At 57.4% G+C, this 16,806-nt stretch overlaps 1 protein-coding gene across 14 annotated transcripts in view; it reads left to right on the top strand.

Annotated features, from left to right (window-relative positions):
- The first annotated feature begins 2,270 nt into the window (after nt 1–2,270).
- The window catches only part of EPB41 (erythrocyte membrane protein band 4.1), a 90,639-nt gene continuing 76,103 nt past the window's right edge, over nt 2,271–16,806 (top strand). For 8 of the 14 annotated variants that reach the window (XM_080632155.1, XM_080632154.1, XM_080632166.1 and 5 more), the window contains exon 1: nt 11,699–11,853. In XM_080632155.1, the coding sequence (XP_080488281.1) occupies nt 11,771–11,853 (83 nt within the window). In that variant the 5' untranslated portion in view covers nt 11,699–11,770. Of the gene's footprint in view, nt 2,400–11,698; nt 11,854–16,806 lie in introns of those variants that run through there. The other 6 variants (XM_080632153.1, XM_080632164.1, XM_080632161.1 and 3 more) reach the window with 3 other exon arrangements.

Below are 16,806 nucleotides of genomic sequence, written 5' to 3'. Positions count from 1 at the left end.
GTGTGTGCTCTTCAGGACCACGCTGTTCACCACCAGTGGTCCAAGCGTTGGGAGAACAGCCCCATCTGCTCTGGGCTCCTGACCTTCACCCACCCAAGGCAGGGAAGGGACCAGACTCAGGCTTGAGCTTCCAACTCGATCCATGCTCCACTGGCTGGATGGGAGAGTGGATCAGAGCCACGTGGCTCCAGCCTGTCTCCAGCAACAGGTTGGATCCAGCAGGGTGGCAAAAGCTCTTCCCTTGTGCCCACCTTTCACGTCTCAAGTGCTCCAGGTCACTCTGCTCCTAAAGAGGCTGGGTCATTCCCTGGTTGACTGTTCTCTGGCTGCGCTGTCCTTTGTGCCCTGTTAAATTCCTTCTGTCCTGGTGTGCTGGTGAGGGTGACAGCACAGGCAAGGCAACAGCGAGCTCGGCGGTGTCCAGTGTGGCTCAGGGCCTCCTGTGAAAGGGGTTTCTGGATAGAAGAAAGGATCCAGCCGGGCTGCAGCTTCACATGGGTGGGAACATGACCTGTTCTGGCATGGAATGGGTGGACCAGGTCTGAAAGGGTCACGCATCCATTGCTGGGTTTCGGCTCCAGGGTCTTTGCTGGTGGGTCCTAAGTCATGGAATCCCAGCCTGGTTTGGGTTGGAGGGGCCTTAAAGCTCCTCCAGCTCCAACCCCTGCCACGGGCAGGGACCCCTTCCACTGGAGCAGCTTGCTCCAAGCCCCTGTGTCCAACCTGGCCTTGAACACTGCCAGGGATGGGGGAACACAGCTCTGGTGCCCTGGCAAGGACAATGCCCCTGTTGGTAAATGGAGCAAATCCCTCTGGAATTCCCAAGGTAGCAGCATGTGCTGGGTGTCCCTGAAGGGGAAACCAGGATGATCCCTGGGGAAGCAGCAGCCATGCTGCAGCACTGCCCACACCTCCCAGTGCAGTCAGAGCCTGATGCTGGAGGATGGTCCCATTTATCCATACAAGCTGGGTGCCAGCTTAGGGCCCACATCTCAGCCCTTTCCCTGCTCTCAGCCTGTTGAAGCTCATGAGCCTTCAGCCTCCTGTAACCAGCTGGAGCTGTAAATAATTCATCTGCTCTTCTTCCACTGTGTTCTAAACACTTGCACAGGTTTTGTATCCTCTTAGCACATCCTTGCTCTGGGCCTGCCCTCCCCTTGCCCTCCAGCTCTGCCTTGGACTTGTCTCTCACCATTTACACAGCTCCTGAGTGGAAAACGACGCCGAGGTTGCACTTTACTCACTGCTAATAAATCTCTCTTTATTTTTGATATCCCTGGCATTGAGGTTGCTGCTTGGATTCCCCTCCAGTGCCCCCATGTGGGATCATCTGCTCCTACTCCCCCTTGTAAACAGCTGTGGGGCTGGTGTTTACACAGCCCATGCTGGGGGGGGGCAAGGGGTCCCCCCCTCTCCTTGCTGAAGGACCCAGCAGTCCTTAATTCCCAGTTATAAATAACCCAGGAGCAGATGTGGGCAGGAGTCGGTGATGAGGGAGCGGGAGCGCCAGGGCTTTGCGGTGGCTTAACAGCTTATGGCTTCATCCCTAGCACCACATTAGGCAGGGGCTCCCCTGCTGCCACCCCCTGCTCTTCCTTCCCCCCAGCCCTTCCTCCTCCTCCTCGGGGGAGGCTCAGAGCTCCGTAGGGAGAGGTGGGTGATGGGGGGAGGAGACACAGGGTCAGACCTCACCAGTGTCCCCAGGCACATCCCCATGGGACACCCTGTCCCCAAGCTCGGGTGTCTCGGCCTGCCCCGGGTCACACCAGGGGACCCAGCCCAACAGGCACCCAATGACAGTGCAGGGCCACCAGCAGAGGGGGTGTTGAGGTCCATGGAGCACGGTCCAGCCGCTGCCCCTTATCTCCAGCAGCCACCTGCACGTCCCCGATAGCCCAGGCGTGGCCCTGGCGCTGCTCAGGGACCCCGGTGAGCAGCAGGGACAGCGCCAGCCCCACCTCGGCTCCCACTGCCCTTACGCTGCAGCTCCCCAGGGACCCCCCCAGCCCCGGGGGAGCCCAAAACAGGGGGAAAACGGGGAAAACGCCTCCGAAAGCCGCGGTTCGGGGTCCCCGCTCTGCCCCTGTGACAGCGGCACCCAGAGCCGGCCAGGGGCGCCCTTTGTCCTTATATGGGGTGGTGACGTCACGGAGCGCAACGCGGCTGGGAACCCCCCTGGCTCCGCCCCTTCGCCCGCCGTGACGTCACCCCGCCACCTGCCCGCCCCGCCCACCGCCGCACCGCTCCGCCGGCCACGCCCCTCCGAAGGGCGGTGGTGTCAACCAATGGGCGCGGCCGGCGGAGCGGGGGGGGCGGGACGCGCGCTGACGTCAGCGGGGGCGGGGCCTGCGGGGCAGGTGGAGCAGCGCGGTGCGGAGCGGAGCCGGGACCCCGGCCCGGTGAGCGCCATGGGGGAGATTTGGGGGTACAGGGGAGGGTCTGGGGGAGTCAGGGCGGGTATGGGGCAGGAGGGGCCATAGGGGAGCAGGGGCACCTTGGGGGGGCTGTTGGGGGTCAGGGGGGTTATGGAGTTGGAGGGCTTTGGGGCTCCCTGGAGGGGCCTGTAGTGGGTCAGTCTGGTCCCCAAGGGGGACTTAGGGTGCTCTAGGGCACATGGGGGTCAGGCTGGTTGTGGGCCGGGGGGGCATGGGGGAGCCGGGGTACTTTGGGGGGTCTCTAAGAAGGTTGGGCGAGTTCTGGAGTTGGGGGATTTGAGGCTCCCTAGAGGGGCCTGTAATGGGTCAGACCCCGAGGAGGACTTGGGGTGCTCTGGGGCACATGAAGGTCTGGGGGTCAGGCTGGTTATGGGGGGGGTTACGAGGGGACATGGAGTGCTGTGGGGTGGGGGATCTGTGCTGGGGTCAGGTGAGATGTGGGATGAGGGGATGGGGGGTGCAGGGGGACCTGCAGAGGCCAAGCTACATGGGAGGTGCTTTAGGGTGCTCTGGGGTTTGGGGGGGTCAGGCTGGGTGTGGGGCACCCACAGTGGGTCAATTGTGGAGCAGGGGGGGTTATAGGGGGGCTGTGAGGCTGGGAGAGGCCCTGTGGTGTCAGGAAGCAAATGTGGGGTGCTCTGGGGTGGGGGGGGCACTGTGGGGTCAGGCTGGGTGTGGGGGAACTGGGGTGCCCTGGGGCTGTAGCAGGGCCCAGGAGTGGGGCTGAGCAGGAGGATAGGGGGTGGGCAGGGCTGGGGGTGCTCAGGGGGGCCCCACAGTGGGCTCAGGAGGGCAGATGGGGGCAGGTGAATGGGGTTCTGGGTCCCCCATAGTGTTGTTCCCACTGGTGCACGCTTGGGGAGCCGGGTTCCCCCCCCCAGGCAGTTGGCATCTGGGTCCGGCTCTGATTTGGTGCTCACGGGGGTCACTCCTGCTCCATCTTGGAGCTCCCGCGCTCCTTCCCTTCTCTCCAAGACCCGTCTGCACCCACCGGGACAGCTCCCAAAGCTGCGGAGCGCCGGGGGCCTCCTCCTCCTCCTCCCATCAATGCTCATCCCAACGCGGATCAATGCCGCGCTCAATGGGGCAGCATTAAAACCTCTCCATCGACTTCTCCTCCGCGCGGTCAGGAGCAGGGGATTTCTCTCCCCACATCCCCTTCTAGACCCGGCTGCATTGCGCTGATGTTGCAACCGGAGGAGCGTGGGGCAGGACTCGGTGGTTCCTCGGTTCCTCCAATCTCTTCCCCTCCTGAATTCCACCCTCCTGCAGCGGTAGCACCACGAGGGTGAACGTGCTCCGTGCCGAGGGTTCTGCCCTTCCCCATGTCCTGGTGGGCTCGGCAGTGCCGCGGGTCCAAGCAGTGCCTCTGCCCGTGGCCGGGGCTATCTTTAGGGCTGTGTTGCAATGGAGGGTGGTGCCTTGGCCCGGTGCTGCTGGCAGCCGCCTCCTCGCCCAGGGATTGACTTACACCAAGGTTCCCGCGTGGGAAAAGTCAACACGTGCTCTGCTTGTGGGGCTGACCCATAGGGTCAGGGGGTGTTGGTTGCTGCAGGGGTTGGCATTGGGCGATGCGAGGTCAGGCTGCGCAAAGGGGCTGGGATTTGATGGGGGGGAGCCCAGCAGCCCCCCAGCACCATCACACATGCTTGGGCACCGTCCAGCAGCAGGACTGGCTGAGCCAGAGCAAATGGACAGGGATGGAGGAGCCGGTGGTGCGAGGGAAGCTCTGCTGTCCCATGGGATTGAGCCACCTTGGGGTACAGGAGCAGTGCACAGCCCTCTCCATCACTCTGAGGCTCCCTTCCCAAGGCTTTAGCACAGGCAGGGATGCGGCTCTGGCAGAGCCGGGGTCAGGGCTGCCAGTGGCAGCGCGTGCGCTCCCCTCTTCATCCTCTTTCCGCTGGAGTAACCCCTTAGCGTGGCCATACCTGGCTCCTCACAGAGCTCTGGGTGACACGGGGCTGAGGTTCCCTGTTTGGTTTCATCCTTCCTCCCGTGCCCCTGCTGGTGCTGATGGTGATGCAGCGGCTCCGTGCCCGTGTCTGCAAGGAGGCGGCTGGGACTCATGGAGCAGTTTGTGTGTCCCCACACTGGGTGTGCGGCTCCCTCCCCAAGCCCCGGGGCGGGTGTAGACGTGGGTCTCCCCCAGCTCGTGGTGGTGCTGGCAGCTCCTCCTGTTCCTCACCCCAAGCAGGGCACGTGCCTGGTGCGTGTCGTGATGGGAACGGCGACTCAGCGGCAGCGCAAAGTTCACCCATGGTGGTGCTGGAGCCGGTCCGCGGGCAGCGGGTTCCTCCTGCATCCCCTCGCTTCGCGCCTCAGAGGAACTCGAGGCCTTCCCGAGAGGGTTTGAATCGCTGCCGAGCACTGAAAGTGCCTTCTCATGCGCCGCGGTGCTGCTCTGAGGCTCAACCTCCTCCTGCAGCCTGGAGTCGCCGGCAGCCGCATTGCTCCGCACCGCGCGCTGGGGAGGGTCGCTCCCGGGGTAAGGAAAAGCATCGGCTCTTCCCCAGGGATGTGCCACTGATTTCATACAGAGAGAAGCTTTTCCCGAGCTCCACGGCAGCTGCTCCTCATAGGGATCAGGCTGCAGATGGTCCTGCCCGGAGCGCAGATTCCATCCGTTCTGGGCAGTGTTTTACCCCTGTGCGTGATCCCAGCCAGGGAAGAGGCTCAGGGCTATGGGGGCTGGAGGTTTGGGGTCAGAAGTGGCTTTTGGCCATTCTGGGTGCTGTGTGTTGGAGGTGTGGGGGTGCCCGAGGTGTGGTTTGGGTAGGGAGGGAGGGACTCAGCCAGCATCAGCCTGGAGCTCTCCCAGCCTGAGCTGCTCAGGAAGGGTGGGATGTGGCTGTGGTCCCTTTTAGGTGTTTTTCTTCACTAACTGGTGGTTACTGTGATGCTCTGGGTCAGGTTTCCTGCGGAGGGGCTGCAGCCACTCTCCATGCATAGCCCGGGGGGGGGACCACAGCCAGTGCAGGGGAACGGCCCCTCTGAGCGGTCTCACACACTGGATGCTCCGCTGGGGCCAGGGTGGGTCAGATCATGGCTTGGGGGGTTCATGGCTTGAGGGGTTTGTGGTTCTCTTGGTCCATGGCTCTTGGAGTTCATGGTGCTCTCAGGGTCCCTACACTGTGACCATCAGGGCCATGCCAGGCCATCCGCAGCTGAGCTGGGGGGGGACAGCAGTGGTGGGCTCATGGGGCTGTGTGTTAAGGGCTGGTGGGGTCCATCCGAAGCTGCCACCCCGTCTGTGTGCTTCTCCCCACTAGAGGCTGCTGATGAACAGAGCATTTCCCTTCCCTGGCTCTGATGGAGCAGCAGGGTCTTGGATTTGCAGGGCTGAGATCCCGGCCTGAGCCTTTCCTGCTGATTCACCCTGAAGACAGCAGCGCCTGGTTCAGGGGCACATCTGCTCCCCGGACAGGCCACAATGGATCTCCCTACTTCATTAGGTGTTAATTAGGCAAATGCACTGGGACCATGTGCGAGGCCATTGCCAGGGGACATGGATCGTGTGTGGAGCCGGGTACCAGGGATGCGGCTCCCATCCCGCCTGCCTCTGGGGTGCCAGCGGGGTTTATCCAGCTGGGTACTGAGTGTGGAATGAGTCCAGCCTCTTGTATTGTTTCCCTGAAGGATGTGTGTGCAGCGATAACTAGTTGAGCCCTCCAGCATATCCCAGCTGGTGGAAAAGCCAAGGATTAAAGTGATGGAAGGGATACATCACTGCTGGGCAGAGGCACAGCGGCACTGTAAAGCCACCCTGTAGACACAAAGGAGACTTCTTCCAGGGCAGCCAGTTCAGTATCCAGCACCTGGGCAGGATGGAAAACAACCCCCGACCCTGGGAAGATGATTAATCCCGTAAGAATGAGGTGTAAAATGAAAGGCAGTTGGTAATAGCTGCAGTGGAAAGTGCTTGGGAAGGGATTTGTGGTGCTGGGTACGGGCACGTGGTGCCAGCGGGTTCCCCAACAACAGCAGAGCGGTGCTTTACATAATCTGGGGCTTGCCAAACAGGCTGGAAGGTCTGGAAAATCCTCCTGCCATTGTTTGTGCTCAGTTTGCTGAGTTTCCTGGTTTGATCCGCGGGGCCGGAGCTTGTTTTGGGACCGTGGTGAGGGAAAAGGCGCTTTGAGCAGAGGAAAGAAAAGGGCATTTGTGGCATTTAATCCACGCCTGCTCCTGGGATGAAACTGTTTGTTGTGGCTCACAAGAGGGCTGGAGCAGCTGCTTGCATCTTGGTCTATCCAATTAGCATGGTTTGTCTCCAATCCCCTCCTGATGCCCCCTGAGAAACCATCTGGGCTCCTGGCCTGAGTGCTCAGGGGCAGGCAGCGCAGGTCAAACTGCTTTGTGTTGCCTGAGCCTCGTGCCCGTTGGACCCTGCAGCTTGGGGAGAGCTCTAAAACTGCTCCTCACTTGCAGGTCTGAGGAGGAGAGGCTGGGAGGGAGCTTGGGCTCTGATGTTGCTGTGCTTCTGAGGCTGGAGGTGACTTCTGCTGCCTCCTGCAGCCTGGTGGCTTGGAGGCAGCAGGGAAAATGCTGCTGGGAGGATGCTGAGGCTGTTGGGAACCAGCCTGAGGAAGGCCTGGCCCCGGGGAGGTGTTTTGGGGTGTAGGATTTGCCTTTGCTTTTCCATTTGCTCATCCCGAAGCCTTCTGCCAACACAAAGCCACTGACATCCTGTGTGCTGTTCAATTGAATGCTGTTAAAGTGCTCTCTGCTCCTGTTTGTAAATAGGTGACTAAGAAACCTGCGGCTCCTGGGGAAGCCAGGGTTGGAAGCAAGGAATGAGGCTGAGTTCTTGCTGGTTCATTTAGTGTGAGGCAAGTTTTGGCACCCTGGTGAGCAGCAAAAGAGGAGGAGGAGGGACCCTGGTCTGATGGCACAAATACGTCCCCTTATTAGAGGCGGCTTTTAACTCCTTTCATGTAGGTGATTACATCAGGAATGCTTGACCTGAGCTGGGTTTGGGCAAGGGGGTATGAGGCTTGACGTGTGCTGGAAAACCTTCAGAGTGGCCCAGCTCTGAGTGCAGCGGTGTTAAAGCAGCCCTGGGGGGGATTGATGCCTTGCAGCATCGCTGTAGCCAGGGCATTAATACAGCTGATGCATTACAGCATTTGTCATGCTGTGCGTGACCTCTGGGACCTGATCCCTGCTTGGGGGCTGTCCCCTGATTGCAGCAGTGCTTTAGGGCTACTTTAGGGCCCTGTATTTTTATATCTGCTCCCCAGAACCCCTTGGAGGTGGGTTTGTGGGCACTGCCAAACTCGAGGGCAGCTCTTTCCGTGCATTGAGGGTCTGTATTGGACAGATCAGCTCTGAGTCTCCTCCCTGCATCTGCATGAACTCGGATGCTGAGCACAGAGCAGCAGAGGGCAGATGCTGCCCTGGCCCTGAGCCACATTGGGCTCTAAGGTGGTTTTCTGTCTGTTGATGCTGTGCTGGAGGTGCCTGTGTCTGATGTGGAGGTGAAACCTCTCCTGTGTGAATCAGCCACGGCCGATCTGTGCCTGTGAGGAGCCTCACCAGGGGCTGGCAGATGGGATCAGTGCTGCTCAGGGATTTCCTGGGGTGCAGAGCGGAGGCTTTTAATAGCAAACGTGGTCATCGGTGTCATCACATCGCTCGAAACCCATCCCTTACAAACACCGGCTGGCAGCTGGGATGGTGCTGAGCAGGAATTCCATTCCTGTCAAGTTTTTCTCCCTGCTTCTGAGTATAAATAAGGTTTAAACCCATTGTTGGTGATGCTGACGTGCCCCTGGGCTTGGGGTGCAGCTCCTCCCAGGGAGGCAGTCACAGAAAGCCTTGCCTTTCTCAGGAAAGGCTCTTGGACCCACACAATGGTCAGATCCTTCCTGGTGTCCTGTGTTGACAGATCCTGTGCCTCAGTGGGTGCCAAGAGTCAGCCTTCTAGGAAAGACAGCAGGGGCTGGTGTGGGTTTCCCTCGCTGCTGCTGCCAGCCTGTGGGTGCTTGGTGCTTTGTGAGAGGTGCTGGGGCAGCATTTGGAGCTGCAGATGGCTCTTGTTGGGGTTGCAGCACTGCTTGATCCATTCAAGCTGCATTTCAGTGGGAATACACAAGCTCTCCGAGTGCAGGATTGATCTCTGCTGCTGGCCAGGCTTTTTCCTGGTGCTGCTGGTTTTATTTCATAGAATCCCAGCCTGGTTTGGGTTGGAAGGGACTTTTAAAGCTCATCCAGCTCCAAGCCCTGCCATGGGCAGGGACCCCTTCCACTGGAGCAGCTTGCTCCAAGCCCCTGTGTCCAACCTGGCCTTGAACACTGCCAGGGATGGGGCAGCCACAGCTTCTCTGGGCACCCTGGGCCAGCGCCTCAGCACCCTCACAGGGAAGAGCTTCTGCCTTAGATCCAATCCGAACTTCCCCTGTTTCAGTTTGAACCCATCACCCCTTGTCCTGTCACTACAGTCCCTGATGAAGAGCCCCTCTCCAGCATCCTTGTAGCCCCCTTCAGACACTGGAAGCTGCTCTGAGCTCTCCACGCAGCTTCTCTTCTCCAGGCTGAACAGCCCCAATGTTCCCAGCCTGGCTCCATACGGGAGCTGCTCCAGCCCCTGCTCATCCTCGTGGCCTCCTCTGGCCTTGCTCCAACAGCTCCATGTCCTCCTTATGCTGAGGACACCAGAACTGCACCCAGTGCTGCAAGGGGGTCTCAGGGGAGCAGAGCAGAGGGGCAGGATCCCCTCCTTCAACCTGCATCACGCTCCTGTTGATGCAGCCCAGGACATGGTGGGGTTGCCCCGATTCAGGGGCAGGTTCGCTGTAGCAGTGGAATGTGTTGGCAGCAGCAGCCTGGCACTGGCACTTTGCACCCTGCCTCCCTTGCAAACAGCCTGCAGAGCTCTCAGCTCTCTGGCCTCCTGCTCTGGCTGATAGGAGCCTGTTATCAGAGCTCAGCACTCCGTGGTGATCGCATCTCAGCACTGAGCCCCAAACCACGGGGCAGCTCTGGGCTGGGTGAAGCAGCTCATTTGCACGGGGTGCTTAATTCTGTGTGTGCTTTAATCTCTGTGACCATCTGTGTCCCTGCCTGCACTGGGGAGAGGGAGCTCTTGGGATTTATTCCAGGAGGTGAACATGGAGAGCGCTGCTGCTTCGGTGTGTGCTGGAACCTGCCCCGGGTCAAAGCAGGACGGCCTCATTAGCTCTTGAAGGAGTTGTTCCTGCATCTTCAGGCAAGGGATGGACGTGTCAGCTCTATCCTGCAGGCACATCCCAAAAAGCCTCAGGGAGGGTGCAGGAATAAAAGGCACTTATGGAAAACAGAGAGCTCTCTGTGAGAGCTTTCCCAAACCCAGAGGGGCTGCGGTGGGCTTGGCTGGCAGCTTGCAGGGCTGGGGTCCCTCTGAGGAAGGCTGCCTTGGTGTTGGGGAGGAAGTTAATGTGTGAAGCATCTCCTGGCCACCCTGCAAGCCTTGCCCCTGGTTGTGGCAGCCCTTGGGGTATGAGCCTGTACCATCAGCAGCTCCTGCAGCGTCTGCCCTGGTGAATGGCATGGCTGGAGCTCAGATTTGAGCTTTAGAAGCTGCTGCTGGGGCTGGGTGCTCACACGCAGCACCAGATCAGGGCACCAGTACCTGTAGGTGGGCTGCAGCAGTTTCAGTGGAGAGGGCTGCTGCTGATGGAGAAGCTTTGTTGCAAGCAGTGCCTGAAGTCTTCCTTGTTTCAGGAAGAGCCTGAGGCTCTGCAGCTCATCTCAGAGCCCCAAGCAGGATGCTGCTGACTGCAGACACGTGGCGCAGCAAAGGCAGCGCTTGCTGTGGGCTCTGTTGAGGAACGCCTGTCCCGTGGGGCAGCTCTGCCCCACGAGGCCACTGCTGACACCCAAACCCAGAGGGAACGATCCCTGCCCTGTAATTAAGCTCTCTCTCGCTCCTGTTTGCCGCACTAATGAGCAGTCTCGTGGATGTGCTCCTTGCAGCTCCTCTGTGGGATGGAGATGTTTTCCCAGCCCTCGGCTGAAGGACTGAGGCTGCCTCTTGAAAGAGGAGCTGCTCTTCAGCTGCTGCCAGGCTCTTGCCATCAGTGGATGATAACACTTAAACAAGCAGCGCTGCAGCTGAATCCCAGAATCAGCCAGGTTGGAAAAGCCCTTTAAGCTCATCCAGTCCAACCATTCCCAGCACTGCCAAGGCCACCACGAACCCATGGCACTGAGGCCTCGTCTCCACGGGGTGTGAACACTTTCAGGGACGGTGACTGCAGCCCTGCCCTGGGCAGCCTGTTCCAATGCCTGAGCACCCTCTGGGGCAGGAATTGTTCCTCAGCTCCATCTAAACCTGCCCTGGTGCAGCTTGAGGCCGGTTCCTCTTGTCCCACCCCTTGTTCCTTGGGAGCAGAGCCCAGCCCCTCCTGGCTCCATCCTCCTCTCAGGCACTTGTAGGGAGCGATCAGGTCCCCCCTGAGCCTTCTCTTCTCCAGCCTGAACCCCCCAGGTCCCTCAGCCGTTCACATCGAATCCTCAGCAGTTTGGGGTTTCAGCCTCAATGGAGATGACAGCGCTGGGTGTCAGCATCGCCGTGCGGCCACAGCCTTGTGCCCATCTCTGGTGTGGCTGTAAGGGAGCTGGAACCGTGCTGGGCACCCGCTGTGCGCCACAAGTACTTGCCTGTGCACTCCTATCCAGTCCATATCCCCCCGGACCCTCGGTGGAGCTGTGGTGGGGGCTGAGGATGTGGCTGGGTTTCGGCCCCGGCGCGTTGCTGCCTTGCTGCGGCTCAGAGCACCGCAGCTCTCTTGAACCTCTCCATTTAGTTAATGATCCTTTTGTGGAGAGGATTAGGGTTTAGAGGCCTCCGGCAGAGCGTTAATTCAATTAAGCCCCTGGGTGTTCTGTTGAGGTTTCCACTAGAGGGCTCAGCCGGAGCCCGGTGCCGCTGGGGCTGTGTCCATCCAGCGCTGGAGTTTGCCCCACAACTTATGTAAGGCTGGAGGAGCTGGGCACAGGCACAGCCTCGCACCGCGCTCACTGTCGCTGAGCCCGGGGCTCCGCGGTGCCCGTGCCCCGGCTGGGGCCGCCTGCGTCACTGCGTTATCAGCGGTCGGGAACGTCAGGCGCGGGTGTTTTCCTTTCCTTCCTTGTTTTCCCTTCCTCCTGCCCCCGTCGGTGTTTGCGTTTCTCAGAAGTGGCCCAACGGGAGCGCCTGGGTCCACCTCCTGTGCTGGGGAGAGTCAGACGCTGAAGTTCGCTTGCAGCGCCCGGGTTCAGTACAGCTGTGAGCAATGGGCTTTGTGGCTTAAAGGGGTTTCCTGGAGGGGGTGTGGGGCTTTCCGTGTTTAACTGGGACTGGTCATTAACGCATGTCTCTTCTCCTTTCTCTTCTATCCCCGGGATGGATGCTGGTGCCTCGCCTGCTTGGTTTGCTCGGCTGCCTCATCTCTGGGTAAGTACCTGCTCCATTAGATCAGTGGGAGGAAGTAGCTGAATTGAATCACTTGGACTTAACTAATGAAGTGATCTATTTATTCTGCCTCAAACTGTGGAGCACTGATTGTTGTCAGGCAGCAGGGTTTATCCTCTGTGTGTGTGTGAAGAGTTTGGGTACTGAGAAGCCATAAATACAGCAGTTCTTAGGCTGAGTTTGCAACATGAAGAAGCCTCAGCAGTAGTTTTTTGTGCCAGCATGGGCTGCAGAGCACTGACTGGTGCTAAAAGCTCACTGTGTGCCTGCAGGGGAGCAAGTGGAAGTGGGAATGGGTTTGGTAATTCAAGCAGTGCTCCCTGTTCCTGCCCAGATACCTCTTGACAGCGGTTAATGGTAAATCAGTGCCGTGGTTGTGTAAGGGACCCTCTGCACTGCCCTGGGCTGGATTCCCCTTTGCAGATGCGCTGGGCTTTGCAGGGCACAGAGAGGAGCTTGAGGCTCTTCTGGCAGGAGAGGAGGGGAAGTGCGTGTGGAGCTTGCAGAGGTAACGGCAGGCACTGATGTTCCCAGCTTGTGTTCACAGAGGTCCTGCTCCGCGCGGGGGGAATCATCCTGGTGGGGTGGATTCTTGTGGTTTCCCTTGCGCAGGTTTGGTGCCTGCCCCTGAGCCTGGCTGCGAGGTGTGGTTTGTGTGTTAAAGCCTCTCAAAACACAGTGTGTGTGCTCAGGGTGGAGGGCAGGAGGGGGCTGCTCCATGAAGCCAGTTCTCTGGGTGCAGCAGTGCCTTTGCACTGAGCTTCCTATCAAAGTTCAGGAGTCCTGCTCAGCTTTCCCCTTTCCTGACCATCATCCTTCCCCAGTAACACCCTCTCCTCTCCCAGTAACAGAAAGGGCTAAGTGTATTTAGAGCAGCTCCACTGTGTGCCCAAGCATTGATGTACCAATGTCCCTGATGAAAGACATGAAGGGAAAGCAGAGGAAGTTGCTGGGAGCAGCTTGCTTTATCCTTAAACTCAGTATTATTACACATAACGTGTACATCCTCACAGGGGAGGGATGAATAGAATCCAAGCATGAACCTGTTGCTCTCACACAGAAGTCAGCAGAGCACTGTATTTGGAAGCTGAGCAGCTGTCTCCTGTTCTGCATGAGCTGTTCTTTGCTACCACATCTCCAAAAGAAGGATCCTTAATTAACTGGAGAACCTGCCTTGAGCAGAGGTGCTGAGCTCCAATCCCACCAAATACCCAGCAGTCATTTGGATGCAGGCTAAACCTCCTCCACACAGAAGGTGTAGCTGCAAGACATGCAGGCTGGCAGCGTGCTGATGTTAACTCCAGATAGAAGCTCCCAGTAATCCAGAGCTCCACAAGTGCTCACTCGTGTGACTGCTGCAGTGGGCTAGCAGGAGGCAGGCTTTGACCAGGTCCCTGTCTGATGCTCTTTCTCCTTCATGCCCGAGCCAGCCTTCAGGACACAGGCACCCATGTGGTGGTCACTGTGTGACAAGTCGCTGCTCAAGGGTGGATTTCCTCCTTAGGGAATGCTGGTAACCTGAACAACCCCTGGCTTGCTTTCCCCAGAGCAGTGTTGCCATGACTTCTGTCTGTGTGAGCAGTCTGTTGGCTTTCATGTGCTGCACAGATGATACAGAGCTGTACTTCGATAGTCCTGCTTAGGAGAGGCTTCTGGGGCTTTGACCCTGATATGAGATGGAATTTGCTGCTTGCTGAATACTTGGTGTTAATCTTGATCAGCAGACAAGGAAGCAAAGTGGTGCTTTGTTAGTGATGGCAAAGACAAAGGTGCTGTGGTGCAGTTCACTGGATCAGGGGCGGCCCTGACCTTCACTCAGCAGTGAATACAACACGCTCAGGTTGCTTTTCCACCTCTAAGCCTGGCTTATGTCTTAGGTAAACATAAAATGCACACGAGCTGTAGTAAATGAATCTCCTCCCTGGCCTGATAAGTGTTGGGCATCAGTCCTAAAAGGAACACACCAGCAGCTTCTGTGGAGGGAAGCTCAGGGCAGGAGCAGTGAAGGGAAATGCTGAAGGTGCAAGTGGAGCCTGTGACGTTTGAGTTGTGCTTTTGACCTTCAGGTTAAGATTCACGTGCGTTTCCTTTATTTGAAGCCTGTCCAGAAAGTAAGTGTGGTGTACCTAGGAATGGGCTGCTGCTGGGCTGGGTCTGGCTGTACATTGGCTCTGGTGATGCTGAGGGCTGCGTGTTGTGGTCTTGAAGTTAACCTGTACATGACAGTATTTCTTTCTATCCCTTAAATCATGGGACACCTTGAGAAGGGCACTGCTCCTTGGGGCTGTTGAACTGCTATTCTGTGTGAGCTCAGGTCTCCCCTTAACTCCTATTTATGTATAGCCCAAAGAGGAAGAACAAAGAAGGTCTCCTGCTTCTCCACCTTTCAGTGAGTTTTGGCTTTGAACTTCTCCTCTTAGTTGACAGCAGCTGAACATGAGCAGCTTGTGCCCAGGCAGCCAAGAAGCCACCAGCATCCTGGCCTGTATCAGCTCCAGTGTGGCAGCAGGGCCAGGGCAGTGATTGTGCCCCTGCACTGGGCACTGGTGAGGCTGCACCTCAGATCCTGTGTTCAGCTCTGGGCCCCTCACTACAAGAGAGACATTGAGGTGCTGGAGCGGGGCCAGACAAGGGCACTGGAGCTGGTGCAGGGCCTGGAGCACAGTGTGATGGGGAAGGGCTGAGGGACCTGGGGGGTTCAGTCTGGAGAAGAGAAGGCTCAGGGGGGACCTGATTGCTCCCTACAAGTGCCTGAGAGGAGAATGAAGCCAGGAGGGGCTGGGCTCTGCTCCCAAGGAACAAGGGATGGGACAAGAGGAACCGGCCTCAAGCTGCACCAGGGCAGGTTTAGATGGAGCTGAGGAACAATTCCTGCCCCGGAGGGTGCTCAGGCATTGGAACAGGCTGCCCAGGGTAGGGCTGGAATCACCGGCCCTGCAAGAGTTCACGAGGCCTCAGTGCCATGGTGGTGGCCTTGGCAGTGCTGGGTTAATGGTTGGACTTGATCTTAAAGGGCTTTTCCAACCTAAACAAGTCTATGATTCTATGGGAATGTGGCCCAGGGAATCTCTTTGGCTTGTCCCACCCTTTCAGAAGAGACCATCAGGATCCAATGCGGTGTCAAGTTCTAGGGCTGGCTTAGCTCAGTGGTTTCACTTCAGCGCTTTGTAAGGCAGTGAAATTGTTCTTATTGTGGGGTTTGAAATGGCAGCGCTGCCTTCTGAATTACCATCTAATTAATGAAAGCAAAGACTCAAAGGCAAGTGAGCTTTCCACAGCTCTTGTTGCATAAGAAAAGCTGTTTTAGTTGACCTAAAAACCGACACTGAAAACCAGCCTCAGCAGAGATGCTTTCCTCCCAGCTCTGCAGGCAGTTGGGAGCAGTTGCTACTGTTCTTGGAGAGCCATTCATGTGGTGGCAGCTGCAAGCCCTCTTCAAAACAGTTCCTCCTTTGAGACTTGCTTCCCTCTCGCTTGCTGGTTGGAGGAACCCTGCTGTGGAGACAAATAATTAGAACTAAAAGATGGCAGCTTAATGACGATCAGCTTCTTTCTGATGCAGGCTGTGGTGAGCGCAGGGTAGGAGCTGCCCAGTGCACATCTCAGAGCTGTTGCTGTGTGCATCGTGTTGATGTGCACCTCTGTGGAGCTGCAGAACGCACTGAACTATCAGAGTTATGTTCTTTCACTCAGTAACAAACCTTTTTGAGTGGGGATGACTCTCGGCAATTAACTGACAATGGCAACAGGGCAGCTGAAGCATTCCTGCCCTCTCCTCCCTTTCTTTTCATCCATACCTACAGCTTTCGTCTAGAACTTCTGGTTTCCCTCCCCTCCCCTTCCCTAGTACTTGGATTCTGCCCCTAAATCTGAACTGCTCTGGGTTTTCTTTAGAAAATGAGCATGGAAAGCTATGACCTTAAACAAAGCCTCAAAAATGCCTTATTTTGTAAAGCTCCGGGAAAACTGGCAGCAATGTGCTGCTCTCCTCGGGGATTTTGTCCTATTGATATTAATCTTTTTGAAGCTGGTATCCATGACTGCCAGTTCCAGAGGTTAATGCACTGCCTTTCAACCAAGCTGGGAAGTCGTCTTTTTCAATATGGGATATGGAAATCTGCAGCAATTAATCACTGTGCACCTGCAGAAGCGCCTGTGGCAGGCTGGGGCTGTGTTAGCTGCTGGGATCATCGGTAGAAAGGACTCGTGGTGCTGAGCATGATCCAGGCAGTGGCTTAAGACAAACCCTGCAAGGGCCACGGAGGTAGCAGATGGGGGAAGCAGCATGGAACAAGGTAGTGCAGAGCTTCAGCTCTTATTTGTGGAAGGAATAAGCCTGTGCTCTGTTTAGACGTTGTATTTGCTCTCCCTAACTAAAGTCTTTGTTAAATAAATGTTAGGTTTTGCCAGGTCTAGCCTGCACTCATGATCTGCTCTCAGTTTAGTGCTGAGTTCACAGCTTGGGTGAATTTGCTGCCCAGCCTTTGTATTGCAGGTGATGAGTTAGGACAGACCTGAGGGCTCTCTGCCGTATACCCAGCTCTAACTTCATGCTAGGTACACGAGTCCTAAATAAACCTGGAGCTTCTTGAAACTTCCCTTCCCTGAACCAGAGTATTTTATTAGGACAAGGGTGATGGGTTTAAACTAAGTTCAGGTTTGACACAAGGCAGAAGCTCTTCCCTGTGAGGGTGCTGAGGCGCTGGCACAGGGTGCCCAGAGAAGCTGTGGCTGCCCCATCCCTGGCAGTGTTCAAGGCCAGGTTGGACACAGGGGCTTGGAGCAAGCTGCTCTAGTGGAAGGTGTCCCTGCCCGTGGCAGGGGCTGGAGCTGGAGGAGCTTTAAGGTCCCTTCCAACTCAAACCAGGCTGGGATTCTGTGATTTTATGATTTTGAAGCTGAGGGATGCTCTTCACGCACATGAGGAGTGTGACA

This window comes from Psittacula echo, assembly GCF_963264785.1.
Source record: "Psittacula echo genome assembly, chromosome: 21".
In the NCBI taxonomy this organism is placed as follows: Eukaryota; Metazoa; Chordata; class Aves; order Psittaciformes; family Psittacidae; genus Psittacula; species Psittacula echo.
This window is presented reverse-complemented; position numbering and strand designations above follow the sequence as displayed.